Source organism: Magnolia sinica, chromosome 2 (genome assembly GCF_029962835.1).
Source record: "Magnolia sinica isolate HGM2019 chromosome 2, MsV1, whole genome shotgun sequence".
Classification (NCBI taxonomy): Eukaryota; Viridiplantae; Streptophyta; class Magnoliopsida; order Magnoliales; family Magnoliaceae; genus Magnolia; species Magnolia sinica.
The window spans coordinates 25,557,357-25,578,092 of NC_080574.1; the positions used below are offsets into that span (position 1 = coordinate 25,557,357).

At 40.0% G+C, this 20,736-nt stretch overlaps 1 protein-coding gene across 3 annotated transcripts in view; it reads right to left on the reverse strand.

The window, feature by feature from the left end:
• Positions 1-5,431: 5,431 nt before the first annotated feature.
• The window catches only part of LOC131236734 (putative 12-oxophytodienoate reductase 11), a 37,557-nt gene continuing 22,252 nt past the window's right edge, over positions 5,432-20,736 (reverse strand). For all 3 annotated transcript variants that reach the window (XM_058234129.1, XM_058234130.1, XM_058234128.1), the window contains exons 3-5: positions 20,221-20,351; positions 18,422-18,598; positions 5,432-6,253 (exon numbers count right to left, since the gene is read on the reverse strand). In XM_058234129.1, the coding sequence (XP_058090112.1) occupies positions 5,661-6,253; positions 18,422-18,598; positions 20,221-20,351 (901 nt within the window). In that variant the 3' untranslated portion in view covers positions 5,432-5,660. The remainder of the gene's footprint in view (positions 6,254-18,421; positions 18,599-20,220; positions 20,352-20,736) is intronic.

Below are 20,736 nucleotides of genomic sequence, written 5' to 3' on the forward strand. Positions count from 1 at the left end.
GACCGATTCTTAGCACAGAGGCTGACCCTAGACTCAGGTTATTTCACTCATGGGTTCGACTTAGCTTTATTCTGGTGCAGCTGATTTGGCCCAAGGAGTGCTTGAAGAGACGATTCCAACTCTAGTAGTGCTTGAAGAGACAGATTCTAACTCTAGTAGTGCTTGAAGAGACAGATTCCTAGCACATGTGCAAAATGGGCACATGCGTGGAATCTGCAAGACTCATTCTGTGGGACTGTCCGAATGTGCCCTGACCACAGAATCAATGAGTTCTGCTCATTAGGTGAGCCACAACACACGCTGATTTTACCCACTTGTCTGTTTATTTTTCTCATTCACATGTGGCCCACCTTATGGATGGACTAGCTTGATATTGTATTAGAGGTCGTTTCATAGTGTGGATGTGAGTGTGATTGAGTATATTCAAAATTCAAGAGTCATTTAGCAGTATGGATTTGGAGGTATTTGGAATAGAAGGTATTTGAAATATACAATTTTAATGTGTTTTAAAAGGGGCCTTTAAAAAAAAAAAAAAAACTTCTTTTTAAAGAAACGAGAATGACACATGTAACAAAAGTGTCACTAGACTACTGATTGATTGAATTCATGGCTTGCTGATGATACTCCAAAATCATCAAAATATCATCTCTATCATTAATATCACATCAATAGAATGATGCAAATAGTTCAAACAAATGGTTTAAACATTGGCCGTGTAAATGGACTTATAAAAAATATCGGCGAGTTGCTTGTTTTTTTATCTTATACTAGTGGTCTTCCTCAATGCTTCAAATTTTCATCTCTTTTTTGCCAAAGAATATACTTCAATGTGCTTATTATAATCACTCTGTAAAATGTCACATATGTACATTAATTTGGAATATTAAAGTTGATGTAATAATCAAATTCAAATTCTTATAAATATATTACAAAACTTCAATATATTTTTAATTTTTAATTTCTTGGTTTGTAATTTGAATTCCAATGCACTCCAAATACAAGCTCCCAAATGAGCCCTTAGATAATATATGCACTGATTTAGATGGATCAATTGATGGGCCACCTGTACGATGGGTCATAGCCAAAAACTCATGTGGGCCTGATGTCCCCTACCATTTGATCTAAACACAACTTTTGAATAGTCAGTTTGTGGAAGTTAAAGCAGTGGTTCACAAAATTAATATTTTGTTCTAACAATTATGATAATCCAAATGAAGAAAAGTTTTGGATAGGGCCCATCTACATGTGGCCCATTGAACGGATGATCTAGATCAATGGTCATGAATTTGAGAGGGTGATCATGATTGATTCCAATTAGCTAATTAGCATATTTAGGCAAATTGATTCCTCAAATAGTACAAACTTTCGGTTTACTTTAGAACTAGGATAAATGAATAATACCACTTGATTTTCTTTTAATTAACTTTTCTTAGATTAAAAAATAATAATAAATAAATAAATAAATAAAAAGTTCTTATACCATATCACATAAAGGGTGGCGAATCAAATCATCCATAGCACAGATGGCAAACATGTAATTCGATACACTGGCCGGACAGTCTTGAACATTTGATATTGGCCATTGAATCTGAACCACAGTTTCTTTTTTGGCCATTGAATCTTCTATTTGATGGAAAACTATTGGATGGTTTGGATTTACCTGTGTGTGTGTGCCAAGTGTTTCATGGGAGATCATGCTCAAACACATGATCTCCTTAGGAGGGGGCTTATTGTAATAAAATGAAAACTGAGATAATTACTTTTCTTAAAGAAACGATCACCTTTGAAACCAAAAATTTTCAGGGTGCATGTTTCTACAAATCAAGATTTCTGTAGCATCGGCAACGACATGGTTTTCAGACGCGGACAACTCTACCGTGACTCACTCAACTCTTACTTGGTCGAACCCAATCCAGTTGGATACAGTCAAACCTAACTTAAAACTATGTGGAATCCACTATTTTCAGTTCATTATAAATAAAAAACTTCCCAATGATATGTTCGGGTTCGTTTAGATAATGAAGATCTGATTCTAGATCTGACGAAGTTTTGTAGGGATACTATTAGGAGATGTTATGATTCAACCATGGGATGTATAATTTATAGAGTTTGCAAGTCTGGAGGATCTGTGAATTCATCCTTATATCAAAAGTTTTCAAGGCCTGCCCCATGGCATCCAAGTTGAGAGAGATAAATTGGACAAGTACGGTTGTCCACCCAAAAAGGAAAGAGCAGGATAGGCTTTCTCTCGCTTTTGGCATAGTAAGCCACCCCATGAGAGGCCCACAAGGGCTATTAGCTCAGTGGTAGAGCGCGCCCCCGATAATTGAGTCATTGTGCTTGGGCTGTGAGGGCTCTCAGCCACATGAATAGTTCAATGTGCTCATTAATGCCCGACCCAGAGATGTGAATCATTCAAGGCACATTAGCATGGCCTACTTCATTCGGTCCATTATAACAAAATGCTTCGTTTTTCTTTTCCTGTTTTTTTTTTTTTCCCTTCTTATCATTCATGCCCTAGTTATATTCTATAGAGGAAAAAGCCACTTTGGCCTAGCAAATCCTACATAAAGGGCATCTGGCCCAGAAAAATCAGGGCTGGACTTAATCCCATTGCGGGTCCTTACCTGAAAGGACCAGGAGTAGATTAGGTGCGGCTTGGCCTCGTCCAACATGTTGTGGCCCTGGCCGTGGGACGATCTCGGTGTATGTATTGTATATGTATGTTGTCTTTCGGTTTTTGACGTAGGGATGAACGTGATGAGGTCTTGGAACTTCTCTGGACTCCTCACAAAGGCTTCTCGAATCCACGAGAAAGAAAGCAAGCAAAATAAAAAATAAATTCTCTAAATTTCGAAATTGGTTAATGAATGAAATAAATGAGTTCACGATCCTTTAAATAGGGATACCAAGCAATGGAAGAGAAATCAGAAACAATTACAACTAAAACTCCTAGAATTTGCAACTTACTATAAATACTAAACTAACTATTTATAGACAATCATGATGTCTGCTAGTGCACAAGGTTTTTGGCCAAAAATAGTGTCCTATTTGGCTTCACCAAACCGTTCTCCTAATTATTCTAAGCTCTTTTCACGTTGGGCAGCCCAACGGATGAAGAGTTATAATCAAACTAAACCTTACTATTTATAGTAAAAATGAAATTAAAATAGGGAAACTATCGTCGATCCAGGGTATTTCGCAAATCCGGCTTGCGCAACCCGGTGTAGTGGGTTGGGTGGCTAAAGTAGCTCGTTCTACCCCAAAATCATATATTTTATGCCTGATAACTCATTCCGGATTGGGAGATACACCCAATCTAAGGTCCGATGGTGCGGATCACTTCTATCGTAGACCGGGCCTTTTCTGATCCATCTTGGCCATGAAACTATCCGCGACCCGCTCTACATCAGTTTTGCTAACTCATTTTAGGTCATGATCCTAAAAAGCAAGCAAATTCAAATCCCAAGTTGACCACATCACAGGAAATAATGGTAATTGACCATTAAAAACTTCTTATGAGCTACAAAAGTTTTGGATTAAGCTAATATTTGTTATTTTTTTCTCCTCCATCCAGGTCTGTGTGACCTTATCAGCAGGTTGGATGGCAAATAAACATTATGGTGGGCATGATGGCGGGCCCAAGGAAGTTTTTAATGTGGGAGTTCAATCACCACTGTTTCCAATGGTGTGTTCCACCTTAGAGTTGGTTCTGCTTTATTTTTGGGCTCATGCCCTAAAATGAGCTGGCAAAACATTTGAACAGCCTGTATTTACAACACATACAAAAGAGTATGCCCCACAAGCAGGCTGCACCGTGTTAGGTGAGGGCTGGGCAACACCTAATCCGCTCCAAAACGGACAGTAAGTCAATTTTCTGTGCGCGTGCCAACCTGCCCTGCATATGAGATCAGGCAAATCATCTGGTGTGGTCCATCATGAGCATTCGCTGGCCCAAAAATCAGGCTTGCCCGCTCATCGGGCAGGACACACGCATGCCTAAAATATAGGCATCTCATCTTATCCTGTTGAACCATACATTTTGGTAGGCATGTATGTCCCACTCGGTTAGTGGGCCCTCATGATTTTCGTGCCTGGGCATGTTGGCAGAGGCCCCACTTAATCAAATGTTCTGATTCTTGAACACACTTTAGGTTGGCTAATGTACATAGCATTTCCTTTCGTGTGGCCCATCTCAATCAAGTTTTGGTGCCAAGGCCTATATTTTAGCTTTGTATTTAATGGTCCAAGTGGACCAAATCAAAGGTGGGTGTCCCTCCCAACTTTTCCCTTCATATGGCCCACCTGAACCACAGACCGAGCCGATTTCTTGACACTACAGTTAATTTGAGGTGACACACTTAGTAGGGTGGATTTCACATAAACATCACGGTGGGGCCCATCAATTTTTGAAGTCAAGGACACTTTCATTTTGGTGCAAACACACTTTTTTGCTTTTACCATCTATTACCATCATTTCCATGGTGCCAAACGACTCCTAACAGAAAGGGTCCTGAGTCCTTCAGGGAAAAGACACTGGAAAAGATCTGAGGGATGATGTGCAAGTTTGTGTCACATGCAAGCCTCTTGCTGCATGGCTTTGTGAAGTGTCTGTTTACCTTCTAAAATGGGCCCTCCCAACATGGCCGATCATGAAACATAACCTCTTCTGTGCTGTTACAGAACGTAAACAACGAATGACCCAGAACATCCATCTGGATGGCCCTATATAGATCTACTTACCAGATGATCTTGACCCAAAATGTTTAAAATTGGTGTATCGGGTACTTATCGTTCATGACCAGAATGGACTCCTATCATCATGTATCAGGTTGTTTCAGGCCGAGAGGGGCCAATACAGCCGTATCGCTCATGGATGATACAGGTACATATCCATGTTGGGTGATATTGGAACACAATTCGCGATTTTCCTTAGGAGGTATTGGGGAGGAATTAGAATATAATAATATCGATCCATACAAAGAAAAGGTTCTCTATTGATACAAACGATGTACCCATGTGATATGGTCCTAGGCATGGAGGAATAGGTGTAAAAAAAAACCCCATAGATTTCAGGGAAAAAAAATCAATATGAAAATCAGTGTAAAGAATCAATGAAAATCAAAGCAAGTAGAACCCACATTCTAAAAGAACAAGATGATACTTCAAACCTTGTCTTGGCCAACCAATCAGTTGTCTTCAATGCAGATGGCTAAGGTTCTCACTTAACATGTTATTCGGGGGCCACCGGATGGACGGTTTGGATCATCGCCAACTGAGCATCCAGGCACCACATCCACACTCACAAGCAATCAATCCAAATCGACCTATTACAAAGTTTAATTGAAGAAGCTGCAATGGATGGCCTAGTCCATCCACATCTTCATTAGCAAAGATAATCAAAGAGATAATCTACACAGTAAATCGGCAATGGACTTCAATGTTGCATGTAACATGAATCATATATGCAAATGCAAAGTATTACAAGATACGTTCACAGAAGCTGTATTACAAACCATCTCATTATCATATCACTATACTACACACAAGCTCAAATATCTTATCATCTAAAACACAACAACTTACTTTAAATCCAAACTTCTGGAAGAAATTTTGGAAAATCATAATGCAGCTCTCCTTTATCTCACATAACTGAAAATCTATGCCATAGATTCAAGAAAAGGGTAGTCGGTATACCCCACAACCGGATCCGGCGTATAGAAAGTGTTTGTATCATACTCGTTAAGAGGGGCATTAAGCTCAAATCTCTTAGGCAGATCAGGGTTAGCCAAGAACAAGCGGCCATAAGCAACTAGGTCTACATAACCGCTAGCAATAGCTTTGTTCCCCTCGTCTCTATCATAGCCTCCAACTGCGATGAAAGTCCCCTTGAAAGTCTTTCTCATGGGTAGGAGACTGTGGGGAGTTTTGTGCTTCTCACCAGGTGTGATCATCCTCGGCTCGACCATGTGGCAATAGAGGATTCCGTACTTGTTTAGTGATTCAGTCATGAAAAGGCCGAGGGCTTCTGGGTTTGAGTCCCCCGACTCCATAAAATGGGCAAAGGGAGAGAGCCTGATGCCAACTCTATCAGCTCCGATCTCATCAACAATGGCCTCAACTACTTCTAGAGCGAAGCGGCAACGGTTCTCTAAGCTTCCGCCATACTCGTCAGTTCTGTCATTAACTTGGTCTTTCATGAACTGATCAATTAGGTAGCCATGCGCCCCGTGTATCTCAACTCCATCAAAACCTGTATGCATCAGAGAACTCAGAATGTGGACAAGATTCAGACTTGCATGGGCACATCCTATAACTATGGGAGAACTGATTGGGAGTGGTGGCAAAGGTGGAGGTTGTGTTTGGGTTTGGGTTGGGTCAGGGTCAGCCCGGACTCAACCCATTTACCAAATGGAGCAAGTAAACCAGGACCTGAACAGGACCCATAGCCAAAACCATAAACAAAATACTAGGTGCAAGGCACAATCAGCTCAACCCATTTACCTTAACAGACCTCATTTTGAGGCCCAATGGCACTGATAAAGCAGGTTTGGATATTAAACCCCTGTGTAACTATTTATAAGATTCTTATTATTAGACAGTTTCTCATGCGAGATTTAAGATCTCATACAACTCAAAAATCTGGTAATTGATTCCCAAAATCAAAAGATTTTATTCTTATCTGTCTACATATAATGTACCATCGATGTGCGTGTGTGCGTGCATGCGTGTGTGTGTGTGTGTGACGATAGGGTGTCCCTGCCCCATCTTAAGGCGAGACTAATTCCTTCAAATGCATGCAATCACCCGCAAACCACATGTATCGGGTATTTAAGGCCAGACTAATTCTACGAATGCATGCAATCACTCACAAACCACATGTATCGGGTAATCCCCGGCAGTGTTCAAATGATCTCCGATATTATCTTTATCTCTAGCTCAGCGATATCGATACACTGGTAGCAATACCGATAATGTTGGTAGTATCGGAAATTCCAGGTATTAGCAATATCGCTAAGTATCGCCAACATATCAATATCACTAATGTAATCGTCAATACTTTTTTTTTTTGGACAGATAACATAGACTTTCATTAAAATAAAAAGGAAAACAGGGAGGAAACCAACCTGCTGAGATAGCGAGTTAGTTGTCTCCATACAAAAGCAAGTTACAATCCTTTAAAGGCATTACATTGGAGGCCCACTTGAAAATATAAAACTGAACTCTTTTCACAATGGAACCCATCGAATTAGACTCCCCTTTAAAACATCTCCCATTCCTCTCTTCCTACACCACCCATCAAACTGCCATTAGGGAAATTCTCCAAACCATACATCTTTGTTTTCCAAGGGAGACGTCGTGCCAAGCTTTTAGCAACTGCCCCGTCAAATTTGGGAATGCCCAGGAAACATGAAACCAGGAGAGGATAGAAGACCAAGTCTGGGATATGAAAGGACAGTATTGCTTGTATTGCCAATGCATCAATATCGCCAATGTATTACCAATATTTTTTACTATGTAAATTCTAGGTAATGCTTGTATCACAAGTGTATCAACGATATTTCAATAATATCGCTACCGTATTGATATAATCAAAATTTTGTTTATTAGAATAAAAAATAAAAAATTCATGGGCACATAGTTGTATGTAGTGTTCAATTTGTCAATTAATAGTATTGATAATATCTCGATATGATCGATATTGCAACATACGAGACATTGAGACCACAATCTTTTGTTTCCTTTCCAATTGTTGATGATTTCTTAGTGAAATATCATGTGGTGTTGATATTTTGCAATATCGATGGATGTTTGGATGAAAGGTTGGATGGTTAAATAGGCTGGAGGGGATGGTTCGACTGATTTCTTACAACAACACATGCTTTTAAGGTCCCATTAAATGGAAACTTGTTATGTATGCAGTCTTTTTGCATTTTTTTAAAAAATTTATTTCTAAATATGCAAATATGTATATTTTAACATCTCCTGAAGTTTCGCTGAAAATTCCACCGTTTTCCCCATGTTTCCCTGCATTTCTGGTTATCAACGATATTATCGGCGATATAGATATTATTTCCGTATCCCTAGCCAGCGAAACTTGTAGCAATACCGATATTTCGAACACTGATCCCAGGGAGGAGAATCAAACTTGCATCTGTAAGGAGCAAACCCACGATGCTAGCTATTCACCCAAACCCCGTGCGGGTAGAGGTGGGCAAAATAGATCCGATCCGGTGGATCCGACCCGAACCGACGGCCTGGATCGGTCAGGATCGGGTTGGGTAATTCAGATCCGAACGAATTTCGGATTGAATTCGGATCTTGGTGGATCCGGACTGAGGACCCGACCCGATCCGGAATCGGGTATTATATAAAGGCATTTTACTTTTTACCCTAACCTAAAAACACCCGATCGCTCTCTCTCTCTCTCTCTCTCTCTCTCTCTCTCTCTTTTTTTCTCTCAACGCTCCAACCCCCGCCAATTCCCTCTCCCAAACCCTCACACTCCAACCCCCGCCTCCTATGCCAATGCGTGTAACGCCGTTTGGAAGGTGACCCCACACCGGCCAGCTAGCTGGCGTCAAAGCTCTCGAGCCCACCATGATGTATTTTTAAATCCACGCCGTTCAAAGCTCTCTCAAAGCTCTCACGTACCATCAGGCATCAGGTATCTCTCTCCCATTCTCTCTCTGTCTCTCATTCTCTCAAGTGCAAAAATTGGAGAGTTAGAGCTTCCAATTTTGGGAGTTTTAGGGCCATAGATTTAGGGTTTTTATGGTTATAATTGTGGGCCATGGCAACGACGGGGTACGGTCAGACAAGATCTACAACGGCAATAGATTCAAGAATCTTGGAATTCAAAAGCGATTCAAAGCAAAAATGCAACGCTGCTGCTGTCGGTTTTGATTTTTGTTTTTCGTTTTTTATCAAGTTGAAATTTATTTTAGAAAATGGAGGCAAGGAATTTACTGAGGATAGCTTATGTAGGGCAGCAAAGGATAGATTCTTAGGACAAAGCTTTCTTTTCTACTACTTCTTCTTCTTCTTCTCTTTGTCTGTGATTTTAGGGTTTTGACTTTTGAGATAGAATTTGAGATAGGATTTTAGTCAAACTCGGATTGGATTAGCTCATACACATTCTGGATCTGTTTGAGTCAGGCGACCCGGACTCGGTCCCGGATCGGATTGAGTTCGGGTCAGGTTATCGAGATTTCGGATAAGGTCGAGTTGGACCCAATCCGATCCGACTCGATTCGATGCCCAGCTCTACGTGCGGGTACCATTGATGTATATATACTCGTCTCATTCAGAAAATCAAATACAAGAAATTATTTCATAATTCATATTTTGCCATTGTATTAGAGCTACCAATCTGAGCATCTGAACCGTCCATCTTCGTTGCCAGCCGTCAATCAACTACCATCCACCATCCATCAGCCCCAACCCCGAATCCCACCGACACCCAGAACCCATCTCTCGCTTATTACTCGACTGAAACCCACCCTTATCGCAACCCCCAACCCGAAACCCATATCCCTACAACAAAATCCATCTCCAACCGTCGTTTGCTCTTGCACACCGACCACGTCGAAATCATCACCCTACCACACCAGCCCCATCACTACTACCATCTTCTCCAAACCCCTCTAACGTTGCAACATTTTCTTCCACGACCACCACCTAATGATAGACCATCTTATCCAACTCAGATCACCGCAACCACCCGCCATGGCACCACACATTATTCTGCCACAACACCACAATCGAGCATCGCCATTCTAGCCACCACCACTCCCATCCCCACAAACCCATCCGACACCACCGCACCTCATTCCACACCAGTCCCAACCACAGTCCGCCAACGCACTATCTCTGTCCAATTCATTTGACGCCAACCACGACACCGTCACAACCTCCCCTGCCCAACCCATCTTACGCCGCATCACCTCCGCCATTGTCCAAACCCATCCTAACCTATACTCGAACCCTCACAATGGTAGGACCACCCTATTCGGCACCATAAAATCCCTGTCTGTGGCAACCCACTACCAGCCCATCTCAAGTCCCCGTGTGAAGGAGATCTATTACGAGTCCTATATAATTCACAAAAAAAAAAATTAAAATTAAATTTTTTTAAAAAAAATAAAAATTGCAGGGCCTTCTCAAACTCGGGGCTCAATGATTTAACTCTCATGTTGACTCTACCATACACCCATGTATTCTTAATACTTGCTACCACCTGATGTAGGACGAGGCACATATCTATTCCTAGCATGGTTAGACCAAAAGAGGGCCAAATGGAAGCAAAGGTAAACCATCAAATCCGGACCCATACCTATGTAGGGTGTGACGTAAGGAGAAATTGCTGGTTGAAGTAAATCGGCCATAACTTTTGATCCAGTGATCTAGGTATCGTTACGGGACACGACCTATCAATCTTTACCGTAATGGGCCATGTGAGGTCAACCGACCCACTAGTGGGTCGCGATTGTCTGTTTTGTGAGAAAACACACGCTTCCAGTTCAAAAATGGGATTTTAGGAAAATTTTACTATTTTTAGTAATTCTGATTTTTGTCGTATTTCCTTATTTTTAGAGTTTCAGGATTCCCTTCATTTTTGAAATTACTTATAATCGTGCTATGACTCTTCCAGTAAAGTTTATCTTGACTTTCTATTTTTGGCAAATTAGTCTTTAGATAAGTTTTATTATTTTAGGTAACTTCTATTAGGATTAGAATTTTGCTATTTTTGGTAATTATAAATTAAATTATTATTATTATTATTATTATTTATTAGTGGTGTAATCGAGAAAAGGAGATACATTAGACATTATTCATAATTCAATAAAAATATTCGAGTTTTATCTCTTGTTTTCTTGTGGATTCAAAAAACTACCTTGTGGATTCAAGACCTTTACTACTTGAGACAGACGATGATCTTTCTCATATTTGTTTTACGCTCTTCCTTGCATTAGTTGGTATCAGAGCGAGGCTTTTCCTTGGTTCAATGGCGTCTAACCAAGGTTCAGGCAACAGTCCCATGGACGGTGCTTCAAGGGATTATCCTTTGACAACGACAACGCTTGAGGTAGCACAATAGGAGAATTTGCGAGCCATGAAAGGACTACAGGTAGCGATTGACCGCATGACAAAAGCTTTAGGACAGACCTATGTTCTTGAAAATGAGAAATATGAGATTAGTGATGGAGCTCATGATCATCATATTCGTGGTGCAACATTGGTGATGAATCGAAGGCCACCACCCAATAATGGTGAATCGTAGGCCACCAATATGATCATAAAGAAGTTGTTGAACACGCCAAAGGAGAAGATAGATTTACAACGGCACAACATCTTTCTAACGAGATGCACCCGGAAGCAAAGAGTCTATGATATAATCATAGATGGTAGGAGCAGCGAGAATCTTGTATCGAAGACTATAGTGGAAAAGCTGCAACTGAAGACAAAAAAGCACCCCTCTCCGTACACAATTGGATGGATCAAGGATGTCAGTGAAACAAAGGTAATTGAACGATGTCGTATTCCCTTCTCCATTGGTAAATATTATAAAGGTGAAGTAATATGTGACATGATTAATATGTAAGCTTGTCACATATTATTTGGTTGACCATGTCAATACGATGTTGATGCCACACATAGAGGCCGGGATAATATTTTTATTTTGGTTAAAGATTGTAAAAAAATTATCCTCTCCCCTATGAGAACGAAGAACCAACCCAAGACTTCTAATGTGGAGGGGTAGTCTCTCGTAACAGAACGGGATTTCGTCAAAGAATTTGAGAAAATGGGGGAGATCAATGCATTAGTTGAAAAGGGAAAAGAAGTAGAACCCATAAATATCCTAGAAAAGTTGAAAGTAGAACCCATGAACATTCCAAAGAAGTTTAAACCAATATTACAAGCGTCCAACATCCAAGGAGATTATGCTTGATGAACTTCCCGATAAGTTGCCCCCCATGTGGGATATTACTCATTCTCAGGTTGAATTCACCTTTAACAACATACAGAATCAATCCACCGGCAAGTCTCGATTTGAGGTTGGGTATGGTCGCGTTCCCAAACATACACTTGACCTGGTCGCTTTTCTTAAGTTACCAAGTATGAGTTTTGCTAGAGAAAATATGACAGACCGAATCGTGACAGTGCATACCGATGTTCAAAAGAAGTTATAGGAGTCAAATGTTAAGTACAATGATGAGGCTAATAAACATCGGTGTCAGAAGGTGTTTGAATTAAATGATAACATGCTAGTTCACTTGTGCAATGAGAGGTTTCTGACTATGACATATAACAAGCCGAGGAATAAGAAGATAAGCTCTGTTTTGATTCTCAATAAGAACGTCTATATTGTTGATCTTCCCAAAGGGCATAAAGATCTAACAGGCTTTCAATGTGGCAGACTAGTATGAGTATCATGAGTCGAGTCTGTTGAATAACTCGAGGAAGAGTTCTTTCGAAGTGGAGGGGACTGATGTAGGACGGGGCACATATACATTCCTAGCATGGCTGGACCAAAAGAAGGCCAAACGGAAGCGAACGTAGTCCGTCATATTCGAGCCGATTCCTACGTAGGGCGTGACATAATTGGGCCCCAGGCGTGTCCGGTTAGGAAAAAAAATCAATCTGAATAAGGAGAAATTGTCGTTTGAAGTGTGAATCATAAATTAACCATAACTTTTGACGGGGTATCGTTACGGGATGCACGACTTATCAATCTTTACTATAACGGGCCATCCGGGATCAATCGACCCACAAAGTGGGTCGTGTCCGTCCGTTTTGCAACAAAATGCACGCTTCCAGTTCAAAAACGGGATTTTAGGGACAATTTACTATTCTTAGAAATTCCATTTTTTGTCATATTTCCTTATTTTTAGAGTTTTAGGATTCCTTTTTTTAGAAATTACTTGCAATCGTGTTAGGACTCTTTTAGTAAAGTTTATCTAGACTTTCTTTTTTTGGCAAATTAGGCTTTAGATGAGTTTTATTATTTTGGGCAACTTCTATTAGGGTTATAATTTTGCTATTTTTGGTAATTACGATTTACAAATTAGGGTTTTATTTTTATTATTATTATTATTTTTTTAAGATAACGATTTATATATTAAAAGGAGAAGGAAACAAAAGCTGGAGCAGCTTTCCGCTGAGAAGGCGGAAACAACTAAACTCCAAGAAAAAGGAAATCAAAATCCTTTAAAACATCCCTAAAGCATCTGCCATTTCTTTCTTCGCACACAGACCACCAAACTGCAAGGATGGCCATTCTCCAAATTTGAATCTTTTTCTTTCCTACTCTAATCCCATGCCATGCTTTGAGAAGAAGGTCCGCCGATTCCGAAATACACCAATTAATTCTTAAACAAGAAACAAAATCTGCCCAAATACTAGCAATATAAGGACAATGAACGAGAAGATAACCGATTCTTCATCTCCCATGCAACATAAGCAGATATTTGTTAAGACCATCCCTCTTTTCCTCAGATTATCCATCGTTAGAATTTTCTTTTTTCCCACCAGCCACCCAAAAGCCACAACCTTCGGAGGGGCCGAATATTTCCAAACATGATGATAAAGGTGATCTTCTGAAAAACTATGATTGGAATGAATCAGATTGTATAATGATTTAACTGAAAATATGGAAGACTTTTCCAATCTCCATATGATTCTATCTTCGCTCAACTGATTTGGATCAGATTTATAAATATAGCCAAGCAGTTGCACGAAATCAGCAACCTCCCAGTCTTGAAGATTCCTTCTGCACAGCAGATTCCAAGCTGTCTTACCATTCATAACCGAATAGCAATCCGCAACAGGAATGTTTTGATTCAAAGCCAAACGAAACATATTCGGGAACATTTCTTTGAGAGGCATTTCTCCCAACTAAATATCTTTCCAAAAATGAATTCTATCTCCTTTGCCCATCTCAAACCCAACACTTTTGATCATTTCTTTTTTCATATGAAGAATTCCCTTCCAAATGGCCGAGGCCCTGTATGAGGAAGAGTCTTTTGTCCACCAACCACCCACCGAAGTACCATACTTGCTTTTAATGATCTTGTTCCAAAGACATTCGTCTTCCGTCCCTATCCTCCAAGTCCACTTTCCAAGGAGAGCCTGGTTCATCATCTTTAAATCTTTTGTACCTGCTCCTCCTCCTTTAAAATGCTTACAAACCTGATTCCATTCAACAAGATGAAATCTCTTCTTATCCTCTTTTCCATGCCATAAAAAATCACGTCTAAGCTTGTCTACGGAGACCAAAACTGAGGACAAACACCTATATAAGGACATAAAATACAAAGGTAAGTTCGAGAGGGCAGCCTTGGTAAGGGTTAAACGGCCTCCAAGAGATAGATAGCGACATTTCCATCTGGCAAGATAATTCTGGAATCTGTGAATGACTTTTGCCCATATAGACTTTGGAGGCGGACCTATGCACAAAGGGAGTCCAATGTATGTGGTCGGGAAGGAAGCTGAGGAACATCCAAATAGATCCGCATACTGACAGACCTCCTCTTTCTGCATGTTGACCCCGAATAGCTTGGACTTAGCCATGTTTACTCTTAAGCCAGAAATGACTTCGAAACAGCGAATCGTTGTGCGCAAGATGTCAACTTTCTCCCGATTTGCATCAGAAAAAATCAAAATGTCGTCCGCATACTGCACATGCGATATAGAGGAGTACATACCTTTCACACTAATTCCTTTTTTTATTTATTAGTGGTGTAATCGAGAAAAAGACACACATTAAACATTATTCAATAAAAATATTCGAGTTTTATCTCTTCTTTTTTTCTTGTGGATTCAAGAAACTACTTCATGGATTCAAGGTCTTCACTACTTGAGAAAGATGGTGATCTTTATCATATTTGTTTCAATCTCTTCCTTGTGTCACCACCACTTGATTGTGGCCCACTATTTTTGTTACATCTATGGATATTGCTGATCAAATCATCTTCGTCGTGCTTCCCTTGTTTCGATGGCGTCTTCCTCCAACACCTCAACATCCCATGTCATTATTAGTATTTCCAATCTAGTTTCCATCAAACTAGATCATAACAATTATCTCCTCTAGATATCGCAATTCTTACTAGTGCTGAGAAGCCATGGACTACTCAGCTTTGTGGATGGCACAAACCCATGCCCTAAAAAATTTCTTCTAGAAGCTAATGGAAAAATCTCCACAACTATTAATCAGAGGTATTCGAGTTTTCTCTTCTTTTTTTCTTGTGGATTGAAGAAACTACTTCATGGATTCAAGGCCTTCACTACTTGAGAAAGACGGTGATCTTTCTCATATTTGTTTCAATCTCTTCCTTGCGTCACCACCACACTATTTTTGTTACATCTATGGATATTGCTGATCAAATCATCTTCGTCGTGCTTCCCTTGTTTCGATGGCGGCTTCCTCCAACACCTCATTCCAATCTAGTTTCCATCAAACTAGATCATAACAATTATCTCCTCTAGATATCGCAATTCTTATTAGTGCTAAGAAGCCATGGACTACTCAGCTTTGTGGATGGCACAAACCCATGCCCTAAAAATTTTCTGGAAAAATCTCCACAACTATCAATCTGAGGTATGATGAATGGCAATGTAAATATCAAAAAAAATTAAGTTGGATAAATGCTATGTTATCAAAAAGCATTCTGCCGTATGGCGATGGTATTCTCACATCTCATCCTGTGTGGGAGACTCAAATATCGCTTTTTGGCCTTCTCGAGATCACACATTATGCAATTGAAATCACAACTTCAATCCATTAAGATAGGCACCTCCTCAATTGCTAAATATCTCTTCAATATCAAATCACTTGCAGGCAAACCCGCATCAATCAGCAAGCCTGTGGATGATGTTGATCTTGTGCTAATAACACTCAATGGGCTACCTTCCAAGTACGCTCGTTTTCGCACATCCATAAGGTTTGATCTGATCTTGTCACTTTTGATGAATTAAACAAGCTCCTAATGTGTGAGGAACTCAGTGTGAATGACCAACTCACTACAATCTCTGCAACAGAATCCAAGGCCTTAGTTGCTACCCGTGGATCCCCATACCAACATCAAGCACGTGGTCATTCAAGATCTAATAAAGGTCGTGGAGGCAGAAGTAGGAACCCCAATTATCCCACATCTACTGCATGGCCAACATGTCAAATCAGTAATAGAATGGGTCAAAGCCATTGACTGCCATAATCACATGAACTATGCCTACCAAGGACGAATATCACCTTAGAAACTATCATGGTCGCCTCTCAAACTCCAACTACAGATTAAGTTTGGTCCACAGATACCGGAGCAACAAATCATGTCACTGCCGATTTGACCAACTTATCTCTTCAGTTGGAATACCAAGGAAGCAACAAGCTATCAGTTGGAAATGGCCAAAGTTTAGCAATATACAACCACTGGTGATGTTGTTATTCAAACTCCATTCAAAATTTCCGCTTATCTCATCTCTTACATGTTCCCTCCATTTCTTGCAATCTATTATCTGTTAATCAATTTTCCAAAGACGATAACTACTTATCTATTTTTTAGGTTAATGGCATCTATATTTGGGACAAACTATCATGGAAGACACTTTTCTGTGAGCAGAGTAAGAACGGACTCTCTCCATTCATGGTATCTCGCAACCACAAGAATAACACCACTACATTAGCTCTCCTTAGGGAACAAGTCTCCATTTCATCTTAGCATCATCGTTTAGGGCATCCTTCACTAGCTATGCTTGGCCGTTTATCTTGTTCCTTACTAATTAAAGGAAATCGGTCACTATTACCCTTTGTCAATCATGCCAATTGGTTAAGTGTCATTGTTTGCCTTTTTTCTTTTTCTTTTTTTCCCCTTCAAACACAATTTCTTCTCAATCTCTTAAACTTCATTCAAACATTGGGGACTTCCGCCCATTTATGTGGTGTTTGTTGGCTATTTCCTTTGCATTCATGTGCTCAACTTTTGGATGTCTTTATTAGTTTTAAATCCAAAATTGAGAATTTGCTCAATTGCAAAATCAAGACATTTCAGTTAGATGGAGATGGTGACTTCATTAGCCATCGATTCTGCAACTTTTTAACCAAACATAGAATTTCGTATTAGCAGTCTTGCCCTGATACTTCAGAACAAAATGGAACAGCTGAATGTAAGCATCGCCACATTGTTGAAATGAGCCTCACTCTACTCACACACACGCACACACATATGCCTACCTACTACAGATTTCCCCATTTAACCATATGCCCAGTCAAATCACAAAAATGAAATCACCTTGGAAAATTTTATTTCATTGGCCGCCCAATAATACATTCTTACGAACTTTTAGTTGTGCTTGCTATCCTTAGCTGCGACCCTATAACAAACATAAACTGAAAGCTCATTCTGCTCTATCCTTTTGGGTTATAACCTATATCACAAAGGCTATCGATATCTTAGATTCTAAACATCTCTACGGGGCGTGTTTGTGGGAGGGTATTAGATAATGTGCCACACTAGATTCAAGATCTCATACAACTCAGAAATCTGGTTAATTGATTCCCAAAATCATAAGATTTTATTCTCACCTGTCTACATACAATTTACCGCTGATGTATGTATCCCCTCTCATAGAGAAAATCAAATGCAACAAGAAATTATTTTATAATTCATATTTTGTCACTTATAAGTGGTCAGATGATCTGTTTATAATTCATATTTTATTTCATCGGCCGCCCATTCAAGCTCGATCTGTTTACCTAACTGGTCACATTTTCAGGCATGTTCCCATCTCCCAACCAGATAAGTGCCGCCCAACCCGGCTAAGAAGCGAGGAGGCCAACATGACACATTGCCAGCCGTACATGGTCCAAATTTCAGCCACCCTGAAAAGGATGCAAGCTTATTTCTGATGTTTAGAACAGGGTCTGCAGTCATGTTACTATGCTGCTCATGTAAAAGAAACTACAGCACATTAAAGATCAAACGAAACGCAATTATGCTAGATGCAGCAAGAAACAAGAGGCCAAAATGGTTTGGCAAGGTGCACTGATCATCTGATATCTATTTTGATGGGCTATGATGCGACATCATATAATCATGTGGATTTTTTTAATTTTTTTGAAAGGCAATTAATCTTTTATTAAAAGCAACAAAGGCATAGAGGAGCATCATGTGGACTTTGATCCATTGAATGTGGACAGCCAGCCATATTTGTTTTAATTGTCAATTTACTTGCACCAATCAAACAGTGTTTGTTTTGCATGATCATAGAGCTCTGTCCCATCCACTGGATTGAACATGCCATAACTCCTCAAATTAACAATACTGTAGAAATCCTTCATAAAAATTTTTAATATGGCTATAAACGGAAACTGAACATGGAATTTTGAAATTCTCCTCCCATGTGGATGAAATGAACCTCTTACCTGCCTCTATGGCATTCCTAGCAGCAACTCTAAAATCGTGGATGACTTGTGGAATTTCATCTGTCCTTAACCGCCGCGGAGGTGAGAACTTTGCAATGTCGACACCACTGGCACGAACCTTAGGCGTCAGTGGCTTGTCAGTAGAGGAGATGGGAGGTTGTCCATTGGGCTGAAATCCTGAAAACAGGAATTAGATGAAATTATTCAAAGATGAACGACATGGAGGAGGCCTTCACGTCCTACTAAACCAACAAAAGCATCAACCCAATGATTGAGTAGCAAGAAGACGATAAATTAAAAGTAGAGACATTTCCACACATTGAAGGGAAACAATCAGGTTTCAGTGCACATGCAATGATTAGCGCTTTACAGTAGACCCATGAAGAACTGTTCAAAAAATAATAATAAATAAATAAATAGACCCACCCATGAAGGATCCATTTTAGGGGCCCATGGACATCTTCTGCATACCTTCCAGGTGCAGTACATCTCTACATATCATTTCTAGGAGTGCAACTTGGCAGGTGGGTCGGATTGAGGATCAACCTGAGCCCAACCCAGCCTCGAGTGGGCCCAACCCACACTTCTTAGCACTTTACATTAGACCCATGAAGGACTGTTCAAAAAATTAATTAATTAAAGAAAAAAGTAACCCACCCATCAAGGATCCATTTGAAGGGCCCATGGACATCTGCTGGATACTTTCAAGGTGCAGTAGGTTTCTGCGTAACATTTCTAGGAGTGCAACTTGGGTGGGTTGGGTCGGATTGAGGATCAACCAGAGCCCGACCCAACCTCAAGAAGGCCCAACCTGCAACCTAACCCAACTGACCAGAATTCCAACTTCGGGTCCCCAACCTGAATTCCTCTATACTCAACCCAAACTGACCCAATCCAACCTGACCCTGCAGAGATGAAGATGCATTAAGTAAATAGTATCGTGTAATAACATTAGGATCTTTTATGAATTCCTATTTTAGGCAGCATATTAATGTATTCTCTTGTGTAAATTCTCCCTATTGGAGCAATACAATACATGGAATTTTCTCCACCAATTATCTCTTAAGCTTAGAAGCAATTGTTAGTTTGACATGGTATCAGAGAGATTCTCACAGTTATTCAAACTCTTGTCCCAAGAAGCCATCCTTCCTCCTATGACTTCTTAAGAATAACTTGCTATTTATTTACAAAGCTATGACTCGAGCTCCCCTTGATTATTTAGTAGGCAACTAATGCTTCTCAACCAACATCAGTTTGAGGGGAATTGTAGAGATAAAGATGCATTACGTAAACAATATTTTGTAATATCATTAGGATCTTTTATTAACTCTTATTTTAGGCAGCATACTGATTTATTTTCTTGTATGAATTCCCTCCATTTGGACATTGCAATACATGGGATTTTCTCCACCAGTTATATCTCAAGCTTGTTAGTCAGTGTCAGTTTGACAGATGCGACATAAACCAATACAAAACATGAGACTATTCCCAACCCAACCTAACCCAACCCGAATTTTCTCAACTTGAACCCAACCCAATTCCTAATAACCCAACCTGAGGACCCTGACAACCTGACCCAACCTGCCCCAAACCTGGGTTGGCTCAGTTGGTTTCGGGTTGACCTGAACTGAAGCTCATCAAACCAAATCTTTCCCTATGTTCATTGCCAAAAACACACACACCTTCACAGGAACACCATCTCTAGGTTCTAAGGTGATGCTTTGGCTAGTTTCAGGTTATATGTCATGGAAATTGAAGGAAAATAAGATGAAAAAGAAGTTTAAAAAACTCAAACACACCGTAATTAGAAACCCTCCCCACATGCCAAAGTTGGCAAAAGAAAATACCACCCTTCTCATGAACAGCATCCACAATAGGTTTCCAGGCTTCCACCTGCTCTTTTGTCCAAATTCCAGGTGTCTCAGCATACCTTGAAGATAGGCAAGAAAAATACATAGATGTAAGAAAAACAAATACTTTTGTTGCATTTGGATGCACACATTTCGGAGGAACTATAAAGTCCCAGTGCATCAAAATGTCAAAGGTGACCTAATTCCCCATTATATATTTAATGGGACCCATGCTTCGATTATCCAAACCGTTAATACTGCTATAGGGGATTCCTCAAAAATCTGCCAGATTAGATGTTCCCTATAGTTTTGATGAGTGGCCTACAAATAGAAGGTTAAGAAAAAATACAGCTGTGGTTCAGAAGATAGCCAATGGTTTAATGACTAGGATCTTCCAATCTAATCTGGCAGAGCTTTGGCTCATCGCCCATTTGCAATGGATTCCACAAAATCAATGAACCATGT